Consider the following 18,837-nt stretch of genomic DNA (forward strand, 5'->3'; position numbering starts at 1 on the left):
CGTGCATGTTCCCGCAACACACCCGCTTCTTTTCCCGCAACGGCCGTGTGAAACCAGCCTAAGTTGGATTTGAGTGGGGCATATGATCTGGTCAGGATTAAGGAGGGGGACGAATGGAAGACGGCCTTTAATACCCCTGGAGGTCATTTTGAGAATTTGGTCATGCCTTTCGGGTTGACCAATGCTCCTGCTGCTTTTCAACATTTCATCAATGACATCTTTCATCATCTGGTGGGCAGGTTTGTGGTGGTGTATCTGGATGATATTTTAATTTATTCACCCGACATGGAGAAGCATCAGGATCACGTAAGACAGTTCTTACAGCTTCTAAGGGAGAATAAATTGAATGCTAAGATGGAGAAGTGTATATTTGCGGTTCTGGAAGTGCAATTTCTGGGTTACCTACTCTCATCTTCGGGTTTTCGCATGGATCCAGAAAAGGTCCGTGCTGTGTTGGACTGGGATCAACCCGAAAATCTGAAAGTGCTCATGCAATTTTTGGGGTTCACCAACTACTACCTTAAATTTATCTTGAATTACTCGACTGTTGTTAAACCATTAACAGATATGACTAAGAAATGTGCGGATTTCACAGTCTAGTCTGATGAGGCAGTACATGCCTTTTCAGCGGTAAAGGAGTGTTTTGCTTCTGCTCCTATACTGGTTCAACCTAATGTGTCACAGCTATTCATTGTGGAAGTCGATGCATCCGAGGTAGGGGTTGGAGCAGTCTTGTCGCAGGGCCCTTCTCCTAGCAAATGGCGCCCATGTGCTTTTTTCTCTAAAAAACTCTCTACTGCTGAAAGAAATTATGATGTAGGTAATAGAGAGTAGCTGGCCATTAAGTTGGCTTTTGAGGAATGGCGTCATTGGTTGGAAGGAGCAATTCATCCAATTACGGTAATTACTGATCACAAAAATCTGGCTTATCTGTAGTCGAAAGAAAAACACACGACTAGGTTGCTGTAGTCAAAGCATTGTATACCCGCGGTAACCGTGTTCAAAATATAAATTACACATAAGTGCGATAGGTGAACCCAAGCCAGGCCAGATGGTCGTTTTTTACCAGATTTAATTTCGTTGTCACCTATCGACCTGGGTTTAGGAACGTCAAAGCAGATGCTTTGTCGCGTAGCTTTCCCGGTGTGGGGGGGGGGTTTCGGAGGATCCTGGCCCGATATTAGCTGATTGGGTGGTTGTATCCGTCCTTGATCCTGAACTTGAGGCAGAGGTGTTGGAGGCCCAGGGAGATGCACCTGATTCTTGTCCTCCAGGGAAGTTGTTTGTTCCTTCGGAACTACGACACAAGGTGTTTCAAGAACATCACTGTACTGTTTTTATGGGACACCGTGGGTCTATTCATTTTAATGAGCTATTGATTAAATGTTAAGTTTTAATTGCGGTCACTAACTTATATGAAACTTATCTGGAGTCGGCTAAACGTTTGAACCCAAGGCAGGCCAGATGGTCGTTGTTTTTTACCAGATTTAATTTCGTTGTCACCTATCGCCCTGGGGTTAGGAACGTCAAAGCGGATGCTTTGTCGTGTAGCTTTCCGAGGGGGAAGGGGATTCGGAGGATCCTGACCCAATATTAGCAGATGGGGTGGTTGTATCCGTCCTTTATCCTGAACTTGAGGCAGAGGTGTTGGAGGCCCAGGGAGATGCACCCGATTCTTGTCCTCCAGGGAAGTTGTTTGTTCCTTCGGAACTACGACACAAGGTGTTTCAAGAACATCACTGTACTGTTTTTATGGGACACCCTAGGAGCAGATCCACGGTTGATCTAATTTCCCGGAGATTCTGGTGGCCAGAATTGAGTAAATATTTTAAGGGCTATGTGTCAGCTTGTGAGACTTGTGCGCGTGCCAAGGTGACACATACTCGGCCTTCATGATCTGCACTTCTCTTGTTTGTCCCGTCCTTTGTTGGTCCATGGACTTTATCACAGATTTGCCTAATTCCTCAGGGAAAACTGTGATTCTGGTGGTTGTTGATCGCCTCAGAAAGATGTCGCACTTTATAGCATTATCAGGTCTACCTAATGCTAAAACTCTTTCACAAGTGTTTGTCAATAACATCGTGAAACTACACAATATCCCCTCTGATGTGGTGTCTAATAGGGGGACTCAGTTTGTTTCCAGATTCTGGAAGGCGTTCTGTACTCACCTGGGGGTCCAATTGTCCTTCTCTTCGGCTTTTCATTCTCAGTCGAATGGACAGACTAAGCGCACTAACCAGAATCTGGAGACTTATTTGAGATGTTTTGTCTCGGAGAATCAGGAGGAGTGGTCTTCATTTTTGACGTTGGCTGAGTTTGCCATAAATAACCATAGGCAGGAGTCCACTGATAAGTCACAGTTTTTTCGGAGCATATGGGTTCCATCCGCAGTTTGGCACATTTTCTGGAACTGAGACTTCTGGTATACCGGAAGAGGAAAGATTTTCCTCTTCGGTGTCATCTATTTGGCGGAACATTCAAAACAATTTAAAAAAAAAAATGTTTAAAAAGTATAAACGTATGGCTGACAAGAGACATATGAATGGTCCGGACCCGAGAGTGGGTGATTCTGTGTGGCTGTCCACAAGAAACATTACGTTGAAGGTACCTTCTTGGAAAGTTGGGACCAAGGTTTATTGGGCCATATAAGATCTCTGCCATTATTAATCCGGTTGCTTTTCTTCTTGAACTTCCGCAGGCTTTAAAAATTCATAATGTTTTTCACAAATCATTACTGAAAAGATATGTCGAACCTGCTGAACCGTCCTCCTTACCTCCTGCTCCTGTCTTGGTGGACGGTAATCTTGAATTTCAGATTGCCAGGATAGTTAACTCACAAATTCTCTGTCGATCTCTTCAGTATCTTGTGCACTGGAAAGGTTATGGTCCAGAGGAAATAATGTGGGTTCCTGCAACCAACGTTAATGCCAGTCGCCTTGTGAAGGCCTTTCACAGGGCGTATCCTGATAAAGTCGGCCCTGGGTGTCCGGAGGTCACCCGTAGAGGGGAGGTGGGTATTGTTTCGGTCTCTCCCATGACAGAGGTGAGAAGATCTGAGAGACTGGCGGCACGTGAGGGTATCTGACAGTCTCTATGTTTTCTCCTTGCAGTGTTGTTGTTTTGTAATGACCACACCTCTTGTCAGGTGCAGCTTGTGGTCATTACTGAGGCTCTATTTAGTTCTGACTCACACTGCTTACCGTGCGGTTGATATTTCCTGCTGGAGTTGGTTGAGCTGGTGTGTTGTTCCTTTGGATCTCCTGCTCCTCCATTCTTCTTTAAGCTAAGTGCATTTTGTTGTTCGCTTGTGTGTTGTTGTCTAGGGAGACGCTGGTTCCATCATCTGGGGATGAACCAGTAGTGTCATTCCCTGCCACCACTCCTGGGGCCTTCCAGGGTCTCCAGGGCTTAGGTTCTGGTGTATGAGTATTTCCACCTTCAGGGTCTAATCATACTACTGGTAGGAGTCAGGGAGATGTCTAGGGATTCCTAGGAGGTCACCATCCCTCTCCCTTAGCTTTGAGGCCTAAACTCCAGTTTATTCCTTCTGTGTGTTATCTGGTGTTATCCCCTTCCCATTACCCTTGACAGGTTCTGTCTGGACTCGAGGACGTATTCACAAGATGTCCCTGAGCCACTCCTGAGTTTTCCTGTCTTGACTGTGTGCTTATGGTCATTGTCTTGTTAGAAGGTGAACCTCCCTGTCCTTGCTGTTGAAAAACACCCCACGGCATGATGCTTCTGCCACCAGCATGCTTCACTGTAGGGATGGTATTGGGCAAGTGATGAGCAATGCCTGATTTCCTCAAGACATGACACTTAAAAATGAGGCATTCTGGTTTCATCAGACCAGAAAATCGTGTTTTTCACAGTCCGAGAGTCCTTTAGGTGATTTTCTGCAAACTCCAGGTGGGCTATTCATGTGTCTTTTACTGAGGAGATGCTTCTTTCTGACCACTGTGCCATAAAGCCAAAATTGGTGGAATGCTGAAGTAATGGTTGACCTTCTGGAAGATTCTTCCATCTGCACACAGGATCTTTGGAGCTCAGCCAGAGTAATCATTAGGTTCTTGGTCACTTCTATTACCAAGGCCCTTCTCCCCTGATTACTTAGTTTGGTGGGGTGGCCAGTTCTAGGAAGAGTCCTGGTTGTTCCTAACATCTTCAGTTTAAGAATTATGGAGGTCATTGTGCTTTTGGGAACTTTCAGCGGAACAGAAATTTTTTGTATACAATCCTGTCTCTGGGCTTTACAGGCAGTTCCAACTCATGACTTTGTTTTTGGTGATCCAAGGGCGGTAGCCCATTTATCCATTCTATGCATGATGTGGGATCTCGCCCCCGGGGATGTGGCCAAACGGTGGTTGATGAGAGAGATCAGGCCTCTCGTCCACCTGCCTAGTCGGCACAGACGCTCAAATGGAGTAGGGAGTGACATCTTAAGCGAACCAAAAGTAGTGCTCACATAGTGACGAACCTGGAGGTAGTGGAGTCCCTCCGTCGCCTGTACTTTTGATTGGTCCTGAAGCTGCACAAAGGATCTCAGTGTCAGAGTAGAAGCATCCACAATGTCCGCCAGGTGGAAGAGACCCAACGACGACCAGACCCGGACCATAGGAGTGGTTAAGCTGGAGGGAATAGCTGGGTTGTAAAGAAAAGAGATCATAGAGGAGTGCTGAGAGGCTAAGGCAAATCGGCTGTGGCAGGTGTCCCATATGTGTTTGGTAAAGGCCATAGGCCCCAGGAGAGTAGTGTAGGGGGCCACGGGGGTCCATTGCCATAGCAGGGTGTTCAGATGAACCGGGGCAATCCAGATCTTTTCAATTTTTACCCATTTAGTGTATGCCTCTTGGGACGCCCAAAAAGGAACGACACACAAATGGGAAGCCCAGTAATAGTGTATGATATTAGGGACCGATAGGCCACCTCTATCCGTGGCTGCGAACATGATCTTGCGGGGGATGCGGTGACGTTTACCTTGCCATATGAAGTCGAGAATTGCCTGTTGGAGGAGGTGTAGTTCTGACATAGGGATTCGTACTAAGAGAGTCTCAAAGTAATAAAGCAATTTTGGGAGGAGGGACATCTTCACCGCTGCTATGTGGCCAAGCAGCGATATGCATAGAGGTTTCCATTTTTCAAGGAGGGCCTTAAGCACACGAAAGAGGGGAGGGAAGATACTGAAGTACAGTGAGGCATACGTAGGGGTAATATAAACCCCCCGGTACTTCAGCGTGGTATCCATCCATCGGTAAGGGAAGTTGCTCCGGAGCAATGTTAGATCACGGGCGGGTATAAGGACCGGTACGGCTTCTGTCTTAGAAGCATTGACCTTGTATCCCGAAAGGGCGCCGTGGTGAGATAGGGCCTTTTGTAAGTTTCGTAGTGTAATGTGGGGATTGGTCAGGATGAGGACGACATTGTCCGCGTAAAGGGAGATCTTAAATTGCTTATCCCGTACTTTAAGTCCCTGAATGTTGGGGTTAATTCGTATGTGTGCCGCAAGGGGTTCTATACACAATGCAAAAATAAGCGGTGAGAGTGGGCAGCGCTGGCGCGTACCATTAGAGATATTAAACAGGGTGGAGGAGCTGAAGGGCAACTTGACAAGCGCCGAAGGGACAGAGTAGAGGCTGAGAATGACTTGTAGAAAGGGTCCTGCGATACCAAAGGTTCGGAGGGTTTCGAATAGGAAAGACCAGTCGAGCCGGTCAAAGGCCTTCTCTACATCAAGACTCAAAATAACTGTGAGGGTCGAGGCACGTGTCGCCACATCTATCAGATTAACAACCCGGCGAGTGTCATCTCCGCCCTGTCGGTAGGGGATAAACCCCACCTGTTCCTTATGGACTAGTCTGGGGAGCCACACATTCAGGCGAGCAGGGAGAATACGGGTGAAAATTTTAAGGTCTGCGTTAAGAAGGGCGATTGATCTATAGTTAGCGCAGTCTTGAGGGTCTTTTTCATTTCCTCATTATTATCAACTGCAGATTGATGGGGGAAACTTGAATTTTTATTTTATTTTAGCACAAGGCCACAACATAACAAAATGTGAAAAAAGTGAAAGGGTCTGAAGACTTTCTGATATCTATTGTATGTGGCACCATGATACTGCGTGATTAGATGCAGCCCCGGTACTCCAAGTGCACTGATGGGGTGGTCACGAGATGATAGGGGGCGAAACACTGCACAACTGGGGGCATGGTTTGAGTTATAAGATGTGGGCTGATAAAAGGGATATGTCGATGCCTGAAAAAACACACTCAAGTCTCCCAAAGCCCTCTCTAAAAGTTGGCAAGTATGTCAGAAAATGGATGCACAACAGCATATGGCTTTTAAGCCTGGATACTTGTTTTGTGGGCAATGATTCCAGCTTGGATGGCATTATCACTAGTGTTGAGCCAACTTGTGTTTTAAGTTCGGCATCTAAAGTTCAGGTTCGGGTTATCGAAGAATCGAGTTATGGATTTTAAATTCCGTTATGGTCCGTGGTAGCGGAATCCAGGACGCGATTCTTCAATAACCCGAACTTTAGACGCCGAACTTAAAACACAAGTTCGCTCAACACTAATTATCACTCAATTTGTGCAATTTAGAGACCCCAGACTCATAAACTCAGATGAAGTATGGATTAAAAAAAAAAAATATGAAAATGAGCTGCAGGCAGCATGTTATAGAGCAGCAGGAGCTGAGCAGTTTGAGATATAAAACTTGTGATTTATTCACATAAAGGTCATCTGTCAGCAGGATTAACGCTATTAAGCCAGGAATACTGTCTGGTAGAGTTTATTCTGCCGATTAAAATTATATTTGCTTTGTGAAAATTGGATGTTACCTCCCTGAGAAAAAAAAGACTTAATATTTATGCAAAATAGGGCTTCAATTAACTGAATGGCATGGCCCTGGAAAGCTGAGAAGCTGATGTTCACAGAAGGGCTAGCCTCACCCCTCAGTGCACGGAAGCCCTCATTTGCATAAAGAATTAAAGTCTTTATTCTCCGGAAGGCTACAACTAATTTTCACAAGAAAGGTATAATTTTAATCGGAAAGATCCACTTTACCAGACAGTATACCTGATTGGATAGGGTTGATCCTGCTGACATATGCTCTTTATTAAATCTCAGGTCATGCTGCGCTTAGGGTATGACCACGAGGTAAGGTTTCCTGTTGCCGTTTTGGAAAGCAAAATCAGGAGTGAATTCAAAAAAAGAGAAGTCATATCTGTCCTTTACATTTTCTCTCCCTTTATGGTGCACTCCTGATTTTGGTTTTCTAAAACTGCATGCAGAAACCTGACCGTGTGGTCGTACTCCTAGCAGTGCAGTGGGCGGTCCTGCTCAGTGACTCGGTCATACAAATACAGCTGTCAATCACTGGACCACCCACATGACTTCTCAGCAATAAAGAAACTCAAATTTAAATGAATACATGTCAAATTATATTGAATCATTTCTAATAAAACCTGTATATCAATCTGCTCAGCTCCTCCTGCTCTATGGCATGCTGCCTGCAGATTGCAATGAATTTTTAGGGTGACATGTTCCCTTTAAATTAATGATAGTTACAGTTTCTAGTCTGTTAAAGGGGTTGTCTGCTTTTGCTATATCGATGACCTATCCTCAGGATAGGTCATCAATATCAGATTGATTGGGGCCCGACTCCTGACACCTCTGCCCATCAGCCTTTTGAAGAGAATGCAGTGCTTGCACGAGTGCTGCGTTCTCTTCTCTGTCTGCCTGCTCACTGTTAATATTGGAGAGGCAAGCAGTGTAATCACAGCTCCTCCAGCCCATCCACTTCAATAGGTGGGAGCCGTACCATTGCACTGAATGGGAATGGTGAAGCTATAATTACACCTAATTGCCGCTGTAATGTCCACGGTGAGCAGGTAAACAGAGAAGCACTGCATTCACCTTCAAACAGCGGGTGCCTATACTGAGGATAGGTCATCAATATAGGATAAGCGGACAACCCCTTTAAAGAGGTTATATGAGACTAACAAATGCTCCCCATATGCCCGGGCCCCTCACACTGAATCTACTTATCTGGCTCCCTGCCCACACCGGATGTTTTTATACGCACATGGAGAGAAGCAGCTGCGGCGGTGCGGGGACCAGAAGTGGCGCAGGGAGCCAGGTAAGTAGAATTTGTGTGAGGAGCATGGCATATGGGGGGAGGCATTTGTTAGTCTCGGAAAACCCCTTAAAGGGAGCCACAGAGAATCGATTTTGCTCAAGTCTCCTATAGAAAGAACATTCCATACATGATGTGAGAATCATAGAGAGTGCAGGTTCCTAATTTGTTAACAAGTGTACTGACAAACCAGAGTCAAGCTTTGCAGGCTCCACTGTTTCCAACATAGTACCATCTGTCACCCTTATGTGTAAAAAAAATAGATATATGTATCCATTGCTGACCTCCAGTGGTAGAAAATAAAATGACAACTGCTGCACAACACAATGTAGACTGTTATCCAGTATTCACACTATGCAGACAACTTCTGAAACTAGATCATAAAAAGGGAGTAAAGTTAAAGGGAACCTGTCACCATGAAAATACAGTGCAATCTGCTCGCAGCATGTTATAGAGCAGGAGGAGCTGAGCAGATTGAACCTTTATAGGAAAAGATTCAGTATAACTCAATCAGTCATCATTTATGTAGGGTGAGGTACAGTAATTCAGAAATTCCACACGTTTCTCTAACTAAACTTGAACTCATTAATTATATACTGTAGATATTACCTGCATATAGCTGCATTGGTAATGCCAAATGAAAAATATAGTGGAGGACAACTGACAAGCTTAAGGCCTGAATGAGTAGTATTTAACCACGTAAGAGACTACCTGGAGATACGTATCAGTACAATAGTATAAACATAGGCTCTGATTTATCACGTCCTCACTCCAGAATTCTGGTTTTAAAAAGTCATAAAAAGGGGCTCTTACTGCACCAAAAAACTTGCAACTTTTTGCATTTTTACACCACTCACTCCTGTTTTGAAATAGGGGTCGGAAAGTGTGTGTGTCGGGTGTGATTAGCTATGTTAATGAGTTTCACTCCAGATTTCAATGGAGCCACAAAAGGTGCAGATGTGTGATGTCCGCAACCGCACGTCTGTTCTGCGTCCCAGCAAAAAAATAAAATAGAAATAGAACATGTCCTATTCTTGTCAGTTTTGCAGGACATTTTTTTTACAGAAGTTGAAAAATTAAGGGTGGCATGCACTCAGATGGGATCCATGCTTTGCAGATCTGCGGTTTGCAAAACACGGCTGTGTGCGTGAGCCCTTAAGAATGAGACAAACGTATCAAACAACATCAGAAATTTGATAAATGTGGCATAAAATACGTCAACACAGATTCAAGCAAAACTGACTTCAAATATTTCCCTCATGATAAATTCCCCCCAGAATATTCATTATCGTAGACTTGGAGGATCTTGTTCCCTGGTTTGGTGACATACATACATTCTTTGCACTAAATGACCCAGCGTCATCTTTTATTTTTTATTTGTGTACGATATGTACTGATTTATAACATTGTATATTTTCAGCTCTCCGACTTCATGCCTCCAGGAATATTTACCGCTGTGGCCTCTGCTGTCCTGGCATTGTTTTTTGCTGTGTGTGCAGGTCTTTGTATCTTTATTGCCATAGCTGGCATGAGGTCAAGTCAAGGAACATACAGTCCGAGCAGGCAGGAGAAAGAAGGATCCCGGGTAGAGATGTGGAATATCGTTCAGCCACCGCCACTGGAGAGACTCATTTAATAATAAGTACTTTCTTCTCCAGCTTCAAGGATGTCAGTACATCTCAGGAATCCCCTACATTGCATCTTATTAGTCACATGGTCTCTGAGATTATGCGGAAGATTTATTAAAACTGGTGCAAAGGAAACTGGTTTATTTGCCCATAGCAACCAGATTCCATCTTTCATTTTCTAAAGGAGCTGTGAAAAATGAAAGGTGGAATCTGATTGTTTGATATTGGCAAATAAACCAGTTATCTTTAACATCAGTTTTGATAAATCTCCCCCACTGCCTATGCTAAACAGAATAATAAAGTACTCATTAATCAGTTTGTCCAAGATTATCAGGATAGGTCATCAACATCAGAACGGTGAGGTCCGACACTCCAAACCCCCACTGATCAGCTGCTTCAAGCACCAGTAACTACACAATCAACAGAATTGGAAGCATAAGTTTCATCCACAGTTTAGTGCTCGTGCCAGGGTACTGAAGTTCAGCTGCCATTCTCATGTATGGCAACTGAACTGCAGCATGCTGGCACCAGAAATGACACAGTGGACAGATTGGTGGTGGTGCGGGGTGTCAGACCATTCTGGATGTGATTCTGATGACCGATCCTGAAGATAGGCTATCACTAAGTCCAGGAAAACCTCTGTAAACATTTTTTTGTATCGGTCATAAAAAGCCGTGTTAAGTCCAACAATTCATTTATAACCTATTTGTATTAAAAATTCTGCTGCATTCATGATAAATCCAGTGACCTCTACTTGCCATGGCCACATGGAAAAAAATGAAAAATAAATACAATATAGTAAATACAATATAGTAAATAAGTATTCGTGAATAGGATACTATAAAGGATACTATAAATATTGTTATTAAAAACACCATTTAATGAACCTAAAATAAAATAAAAATTGGTAATTGTTATATTAAGGTAATGAACCGGTAATATAAAAGTAAATCATTCACTCACGTCACTGGGGGGTGGTCGTCAGGATAAGCACATGACACCTGAGACCTAAAAAAAACCGGCCAGGATTGTAGGTAGAATGGTAGTGACAGATGGCAGCACCACAGGAAGGCTTCAGGTCAAACACTTTATTCGGTATAATATATGGCTCAACGCGTTTCGGGGACATAAGTTCCCCTTTCTCAAGAGCAAATGTAGAGTATATAGCTTTAAAGTACATACATATTTTTACATGTTCAAATTCAATAGAAGATGGCGTTTTAAGCCGGAACCGGAAGTGACGTCTGATGCGTTGCACGCAAAAGTATTTTCTATGTATTATACAATTAAATAAATGCTAAGATAGCGCCATAAGTCCGGCGGTCAATTTATGTAAACTGAAGGTGCCACTGTTTAAAATAGTTATAAGGGATCCTTATACCGGCTTAGGAGTATTCCCCATTGCCCCGATATGTTACTTCCGGTTATCGGTGGAACGCTCCTCCGTCACTTCAGGTTTTTGGTGGAACGCATAAGCGCTCACCCGGACTGAAAGTGGGAGGCCGGAAGGTGTGCTCAGCTAGTCCTGTGGAATGCATAAGCGCTCGCCCGGACCGGAAGGGGGAGGCCGGAAGGTGTGCTCAGCTGACTGTGGAGCATAACGCTGCTTGTCAGATTAATATATACAGGTCTAGCCCCTCAAGAGGAGAAGTAAATGATCATAATATGCTTTTACCACTTTTTTTTTTTATATATCGGCCATCAGAAAAAAAAAATATATATATGCATATATATATATATATATATATATATATATATAAAAACACAGTAAAATCAAATCTGATTATAGATCAAATAGTGCAACATAGAACATATGAACATATATGAATTTTGGGCACACATAAAGTAAAATACACATCTGCATTAAAAAAACATGTATATAGAAGAATATATCTAAATATATAAATACATATATATAAAACTACATCAAATGTAACCTTGTGTACTATATATAATATTAAAATATATGAAAAAGGGGAAATCTCTTAATATAAAAACATTAAAAAAGTTACAAGGCAATATAAAGGATAAAAAAAAAATTAAAAAAAATTTACTATACGAATAAAATTCATGATATGGTAATACTAATGGTAATAGTGAGTAATGAACTCAATGAAATATAGTGAATAAAATATTACTAGAGAAGAATCTATATGGGGGCATAATGGATATAGAAACATCGAAGGTGCAATCAGACAGGTTCATAAAAGGATTGGGGGCAAAAATATCCATATGTTTAAAACTATATTAGTAAATTCTGTTATAAAAAGAATCCCATGAATATACACATATGTACCTCTGTATCTGTATACACACCTATTGGTGGTCAAACATTCTAATTCATATTATTGTAGTTCGCGAACAGTAACAACGGGCACTCTACCCCTTTTTTATCTTAGAAAATGATGTTATATAAATAGATGAACGAATGTACATACATTAAATGCTTCTACTCAAGTAACAGCCGGTCTTTATTCATATAATCCTCTTATAGCTTTCAATAATTGACATACTCTAATGATTCATTCAGGCCAAACGGGACTAGGGTATTGAGTTTATAGATCCAAAACATTTCTTTGCGACATAGTATCTGGTATGAGTGGGGCACCCACTCTAGGGGAGTCACTCTGAGGCAACTAGGGTCCCCATCATGATGTATGGAAAAATGGCGAGAGACACTATGGGTGGTGATTTTTCTGTTAATATTGGACCTGTGTTCATTCATGCGTTCGCGTAATGTTTGGGTAGTGCGTCCTACATAGTAAATGTTACAGGAGCAGTGTAGGAGGTATATCACAAAGGAGGTATTGCAATTCATATCATGTCTCAGGCGAATGGGGTCCTTGAGAGTGGTGATGATTACTTCTTTAGTATTGTGAGAGATCATAGCGCAACATTTGCATCTCGATTTTCCACACCTATATACACCACATATGTGTATATTCATGGGATTCTTTTTATAACAGAATTTACTAATATAGTTTTAAACATATGGATATTTTTGCCCCCAATCCTTTTATGAACCTGTCTGATTGCACCTTCGATGTATCTATATCCATTATGCCCCCATATAGATTCTTCTCTAGTAATATTTTATTCACTATATTTCATTAAATTCATTACTCACTATTACCATTAGTATTACCATATCATGAATTTTATTCGTATAGTAAATTTTTTATTTTTTTATTTTTTATCCTTTATATTGCCTTGTAACTTTATTAATGTTTTTATATTGAGAGATTTCCCCTTTTTCATATATTTTAATATTATATATAGTACACAAGGATACATTTGATGTAGTTTTATATATATACAGTCAGGTCCATAAATATTGGGACATTGACACAATTCTAACATTTTTGGCTCTATACACCACCACAATGGATTTGAAATGAAACGAACAAGATGTGCTTTAACTGCAGACTGTGAGCTTTAATTTGAGGGTATTTACATCCAAATCAGGTGAACAGTGTAGGAATTACAACAGTTTGCATATGTGCCAACCACTTGTTAAGGGACCAAAAGTAATGGGACAGAATAATAATCATAAATCAAACTTTCACTTTTTAATACTTGCTTGCAAATCTTTTGCAGTCAATTACAGCCTGAAGTCTGGAACGCATAGACATCACCAGACGCTGGGTTCCATCCCTGGTGATGCTCTGCCAGGCCTCTACTGCAACTGTCTTCAGTTCCTGCTTGTTCTTGGGGCATTTTCCCTTCAGTTTTGTCTTCAGCAAGTGAAATGCATGCTCAATTGGATTCAGGTCAGGTGATTGACTTGGCCATTCCACTTATTTCCCTTAAAAAACTCTTTGGTTGCTTTTGCAGTATGCTTTGGGTCATTGTCCATCTGCACTGTAAAGCGTCGTCCAATGAGTTCGGAAGCATTTGGCTGAATATGAGCAGATAAGATTGCCCGAAACACTTCAGAATTCATCCTGCTGCTTTTGTCAGCAGTCACATCATCAATAAATACAAGAGAACCAGTTCCATTGGCAGCCATACATGCCCACGCCATGACACTACCACCACCATGCTTCACTGATGAGGTGGTATGCTTAGGATCATGAGCAGTTCCTTTCCTTCTCCATACTCTTCTCTTCTCATCCCTCTGGTACAAGTTGATCTTGGTCTCATCTGTCCATAGCATGTTGTTCCAGTACTGTAAAGGCTTTTTTAGATGTTGTTTGGCAAACTCTAAATTGTGTCGATGTCCCAATATTTATGGACCTGACTGTATGTATTTATATATATTCTTCTATATACATGGTTTTTTAATGCAGATGTGTATTTTACTTTATGTGTGCCCACATTCATATATGTTCAATGTTGCACTATTTGATCTATAATCAGATTTGATTTTACTGTTTTTTTTTAAATATATATACACTCACCTAAAGAATTATTAGGAACACCTGTTCTATTTCTCATTAATGCAATTATCTAGTCAACCAATCACATGGCAGTTGCTTCAATGCATTTAGGGGGGTAGTCCTGGTCAAGACAATCTCCTGAACTCCAAACTGAATGTCAGAATGGGAAAGAAAGGTGATTTAAGCAATTTTGAGCGTGGCATGGTTGTTGGTGCCAGACGGGCCGGTCTGAGTATTTCACAATCTGCTCAGTTACTGGGATTTTCACGCACAACCATTTCTAAGGTTTACAAAGAATGGTGTGAAAAGGGAAAAACATCCAGTATGCGGCAGTCCTGTGGGCAAAAATGCCTTGTGGATGCTAGAGGTCAGAGGAGAATGGGCCGACTGATTCAAGCTGATAGAAGAGCAACGTTGACTGAAATAACCACTCGTTACAACCGAGGTATGCAGCAAAGCATTTGTGAAGCCACAACACGCACAACCTTGAGGCGGATGGGCTACAACAGCAGAAGACCCCACCGGGTACCACTCATCTCCACTACAAATAAGAAAAAGAGGCTACAATTTGCACGAGCTCACCAAAATTGGACTGTTGAAGACTGGAAAAATGTTGCCTGGTCTGATGAGTCTCGATTTCTGTTGAGACATTTGAATGGTAGAGTCCGAATTTGGCGTAAACAGAATGAGAACATGTATCCATCCTCTGATGGCTACTTCCAGCAGGATAATGCACCATGTCACAAAGCTCGAATCATTTCAAATTGGTTTCTTGAACATGACAGCGAGTTCACTGTACTAAAATGGCCCCCACAGTCACCAGATCTCAACCCAATAGAGCATCATTGGGATGTGGTGGAACGGGAGCTTCATGCCCTGGATGTGCATCCCTCAAATCTCTATAAACTGCAAGATGCTATCCTATCAATATGGGCCAACATTTCTAAAGAATGCTATCAGCACCTTGTTGAATCAATGCCACGTAGAATTAAGGCAGTTCTGAAGGCAAAAGGGGGTCCAACACCGTATTAGTATGGTGTTCCTAATAATTCTTTAGGTGAGTGTATATATATATATATATATATATGCATATATTTATTTTCTTTTATATATATATATATTTTCTGATGGCCGATATATATAAAAAAAAAAAGTCGTAAAAGCATATTATGACCATTTACTTCTCCTCTTGAGGGGCTAGACCTGTATATATTAATCTGACAGGCAGCGTTATGCTCCACAGTCAGCTGAGCACACCTTCCGGCCTCCCCCTTCCGGTCCGGGCGAGCGCTTATGCGTTCCACAGGACTAGCTGAGCACACCTTCCGGCCTCCCACTTTCAGTCCGGGTGAGCGCTTATGCGTTCCACCGAAAACCGGAAGTGACGGAGGAGCGTTCCACCGATAACCGGAAGTAACATATCGGGGCAATGGGGAATACTCCTAAGCCGGTATAAGGATCCCTTATAACTATTTTAAACAGTGGCACCTTCAGTTTACATAAATTGACCGCCGGACTTATGGCGCTATCTTAGCATTTATTTAATTGTATAATACATAGAAAATACTTTTGTGTTCCAGCGTGGAACGCATCAGACGTCACTTCCAGTTCCGGCTTAAAGTGGCGCGAAAAAACGCCATCTTCTATTGAATTTGAACATGTATAAATATGCATGTACTTTGAAGCTATATACTCTACATTTGCTCTTGAGGAAGGGGAACTTATGTTCCCGAAACGCGTTGAGCCATATATTATACCGAATAAAGTGTTTTACCTGAAGCCTACCTGTGGTGCTGCCATCTGTCACTACCATTCTACCTACAATCCTGGCCGGGTTTTTTTTTTTAGGTCTCAGGTGTCATGTGCTTATCCTGACGACCACCCCCCCCCAGTGAAGTGAGTGAATGATTTACTTTTATATTACCGGTTCATTACCTTAATATAACAATTACCAATTTTTAATTAATTTTAGGTTCATCAAATGGTGTTTTTAATAACAATATTTATAGTATCCTTTATAGTATCCTATTCACGAATACTTATTTACTATATTGTATTTACTATATTGTATTTATTAACAGAGTGGCGCTCACCTCTTTTCATTTCTTTCCCTACACTCTATGTTTTTTACGTGATGGGTGACGGTTCATGGTGAAAATCCCCATTGACATCACCCCTTGCTTCTGCACTTTTGACATTGCCATTTGAGAGTGTTCTGGGTCTCTCAGAACACTGTATATAGAGCTGCCTTCCAGTACCTTACTGTCCTCTACATCTAGTCCTTACCCCTGTTGGCACCCAGCTTTATTTCATACTGTGGTGGGATTCATTGATCCCTCTAGGTTTGAAGTAACTTCCTATATTTTCTTTCTCTTTATTGCAATTATGTCACACGGAAAAAAGACAGTCATGGCTCAGTTCATAAACAAATCCCATCCCACCCCTATGCATCATAATGTGGCTGGATCTAGTGGACTGGATCTAGTAAAAAAACTAAAAGGATGGACCCATTTTGTGGGCAGACAAAAATTGACAAAAGATAGGGCAACACAAGTAGAAGGGGCCAACACAAGTACATGGGGCAAACACAAGTAGACTGGGGGTCATCAGTACCATAGTGAAGCACAAAATACTGCCCCAGCCACACATATTACCTCCCCAGAAGCTGCCCTTCTGTGGTGGCCAGCACCATCTCCCACGTTCTGTCCTCCTCCTCCTCCAGTTGTCTATAATTAAGATATGGAGCAGGGGGCCTAGGAGGTGAGATACAACTCACAGCACTAAGCCAGCCCTACCTTCAGCATGTTGCCTGGTCTTTCAGAGCTACCAAACCTACCTGCATCTAGTGATGTTTCCTCTGATGTAGACACTCTCTTTCCTAACTTTCTCCATTGGGCCAGACCATTGTGACATCTTCTTTCAGCCACGTCTCGTCTCTGCAGAGTTTGCCACTCAAACATCTTGCCCCCAGTAGTAATAATACCCTCCTATAGTGTCCCCAGTAGTAATAATGCCTCATTACAGTGGCGCCAATAGTAAACAAATAACACACCAGACAGGTCAGGGCTAAAGTTCTGGAGAAGTGTAAAGCAGGGTTAGGTTATAAAAAAATATCCCAAGCTCTGAACATCTCACGGAGCATTGTTTAATCCATCATCTGAAAATGGAAGGAGTATGGCACACCTGCAAACCTACCAAGACATGGCCGTCGACCTAAACTGACAGCCCAGGCAAGGAGAGCACTAATTAGAGAAGCAGTCAAGAGGCCCATAGTCACTGAAGGAGATGCAGAGGTCCATAGTTCATGTGGGAGAATCTGTCCACAGGAGAACTATTAGTCTTTTACACCACAAATCAGGCCTTATGGAAGAGTGGCAAGAAGAAAGCCAACACTGCACCATCCCCACCATGAAACATGGTGGTGGCAGCATTATGCTGTGGGGATGCTTTTCTTCAGCAGGGACAGGGAAGCTGGTCAGACTTGATGGGACTTCTTCCTGGGTCAGACAGGGCACTTTTAATGGGGAATTTACTTTTGCATTCTGCATTTCATCTGACAGTTTATTTTCATCGCTCTCTGCAACTCCCCCCTCATTACTCTGTAGAGGGCCAACACCTTTACATTTATACTTTTTACCATTTATATAATTGAAGAACATTTTAGGGTTAGTTTTGCTCTCTTTGGTAATTAATCTCTTGTTCTCTAGTTTGGCTGCTTTTATTTGTTTTTTACATATTCTATTTTTTTCCTTATAGTTTTTCAGTGGATTAAAGTGGATTTAGTGGATTAAAGATATAGGCAGCAGAATTTTTAATACAAATAAATTAGGATTCTAGTCATTTGTTAAAACATGGACACATAGCAAATACTAAAACATTATTAATCCTGGACAAACCCTTTAGGTTAAAATTGATGGCATGGTCGTTAAGTTGTGGTTGGTAGTATAATACTTGCTTACAGATTAAAAGTACCTTATTGGGGTTGTCCTTACCTGCTCCCTGCTGCTCTGATCAAGCTCAGTAGCTCCCATGCTGTCTTGAAAGCACTTCTGATCCCCGCCTGTCAACTTTTTCACAGATGGGGTCGCGTGCACTGCTGCAGTCAAGGATTGGGCGTGGCTGGGTCGCGTGCTGCTTGTTGACCTATCACTGCTGAGGCCACTCATTAGCCATGGTGGCGCACATGACCCCGTCCATTCAGAAGTTTATAGGTGGGGACAGGAAGTGTAGAGAGCCCAGGAGCCAGAAAGTGGGAACAGAGCAGTGGTAGCAAGCAAGTACAGTTTTTTTTCACAGGTACTACTGTACCTGTAAAAATATAAAACCCTGGACAACCCAACTGCTTTAAGAGCAGGGGCATCAAAACCAAGCTTAGTGCCTCACTTTTAAAAGATAATTTTGGTGCCTTTACTGCGAAAATCATATGGGCTACTTTCACACTCGCGTTTTGTGCGGATCCGTCATGGATGGATCCGTTCAGATAATACAACCGTCTGCATCCGTTCAGTCTTGAACACCATTGAAAGTCAATGGAGGACGGATCCGTTTTCTATTGTGCCAGAGAAAACGCATCTGTCCCCATTGACTTACATTGTGTGCCAGGACGGATCCGTTTGGCTCAGTTTCATCAGACGGACACCAAAACGCTGCAAGCAGCGTTTTGGTGTCCGTCTCCAAAGCGGAATGGAGACTGAACT

The 18,837-nt window shown here is 42.3% G+C and overlaps 1 protein-coding gene across 1 annotated transcript in view; it reads left to right on the forward strand.

Moving 5' to 3' along the window:
- CRB1 (crumbs cell polarity complex component 1) overlaps positions 1–9,769 on the forward strand; it is a 148,653-nt gene extending 138,884 nt beyond the window's left edge. Inside the window, exon 17 of the mRNA XM_040408758.1 lies at positions 9,554–9,769. Within this exon, the coding sequence (XP_040264692.1) occupies positions 9,554–9,769 (216 nt within the window). The remainder of the gene's footprint in view (positions 1–9,553) is intronic.
- Positions 9,770–18,837: the final 9,068 nt, after the last annotated feature.

Source organism: Bufo bufo, chromosome 9 (assembly GCF_905171765.1).
Source record: "Bufo bufo chromosome 9, aBufBuf1.1, whole genome shotgun sequence".
Taxonomy (NCBI): domain Eukaryota; kingdom Metazoa; phylum Chordata; class Amphibia; order Anura; family Bufonidae; genus Bufo; species Bufo bufo.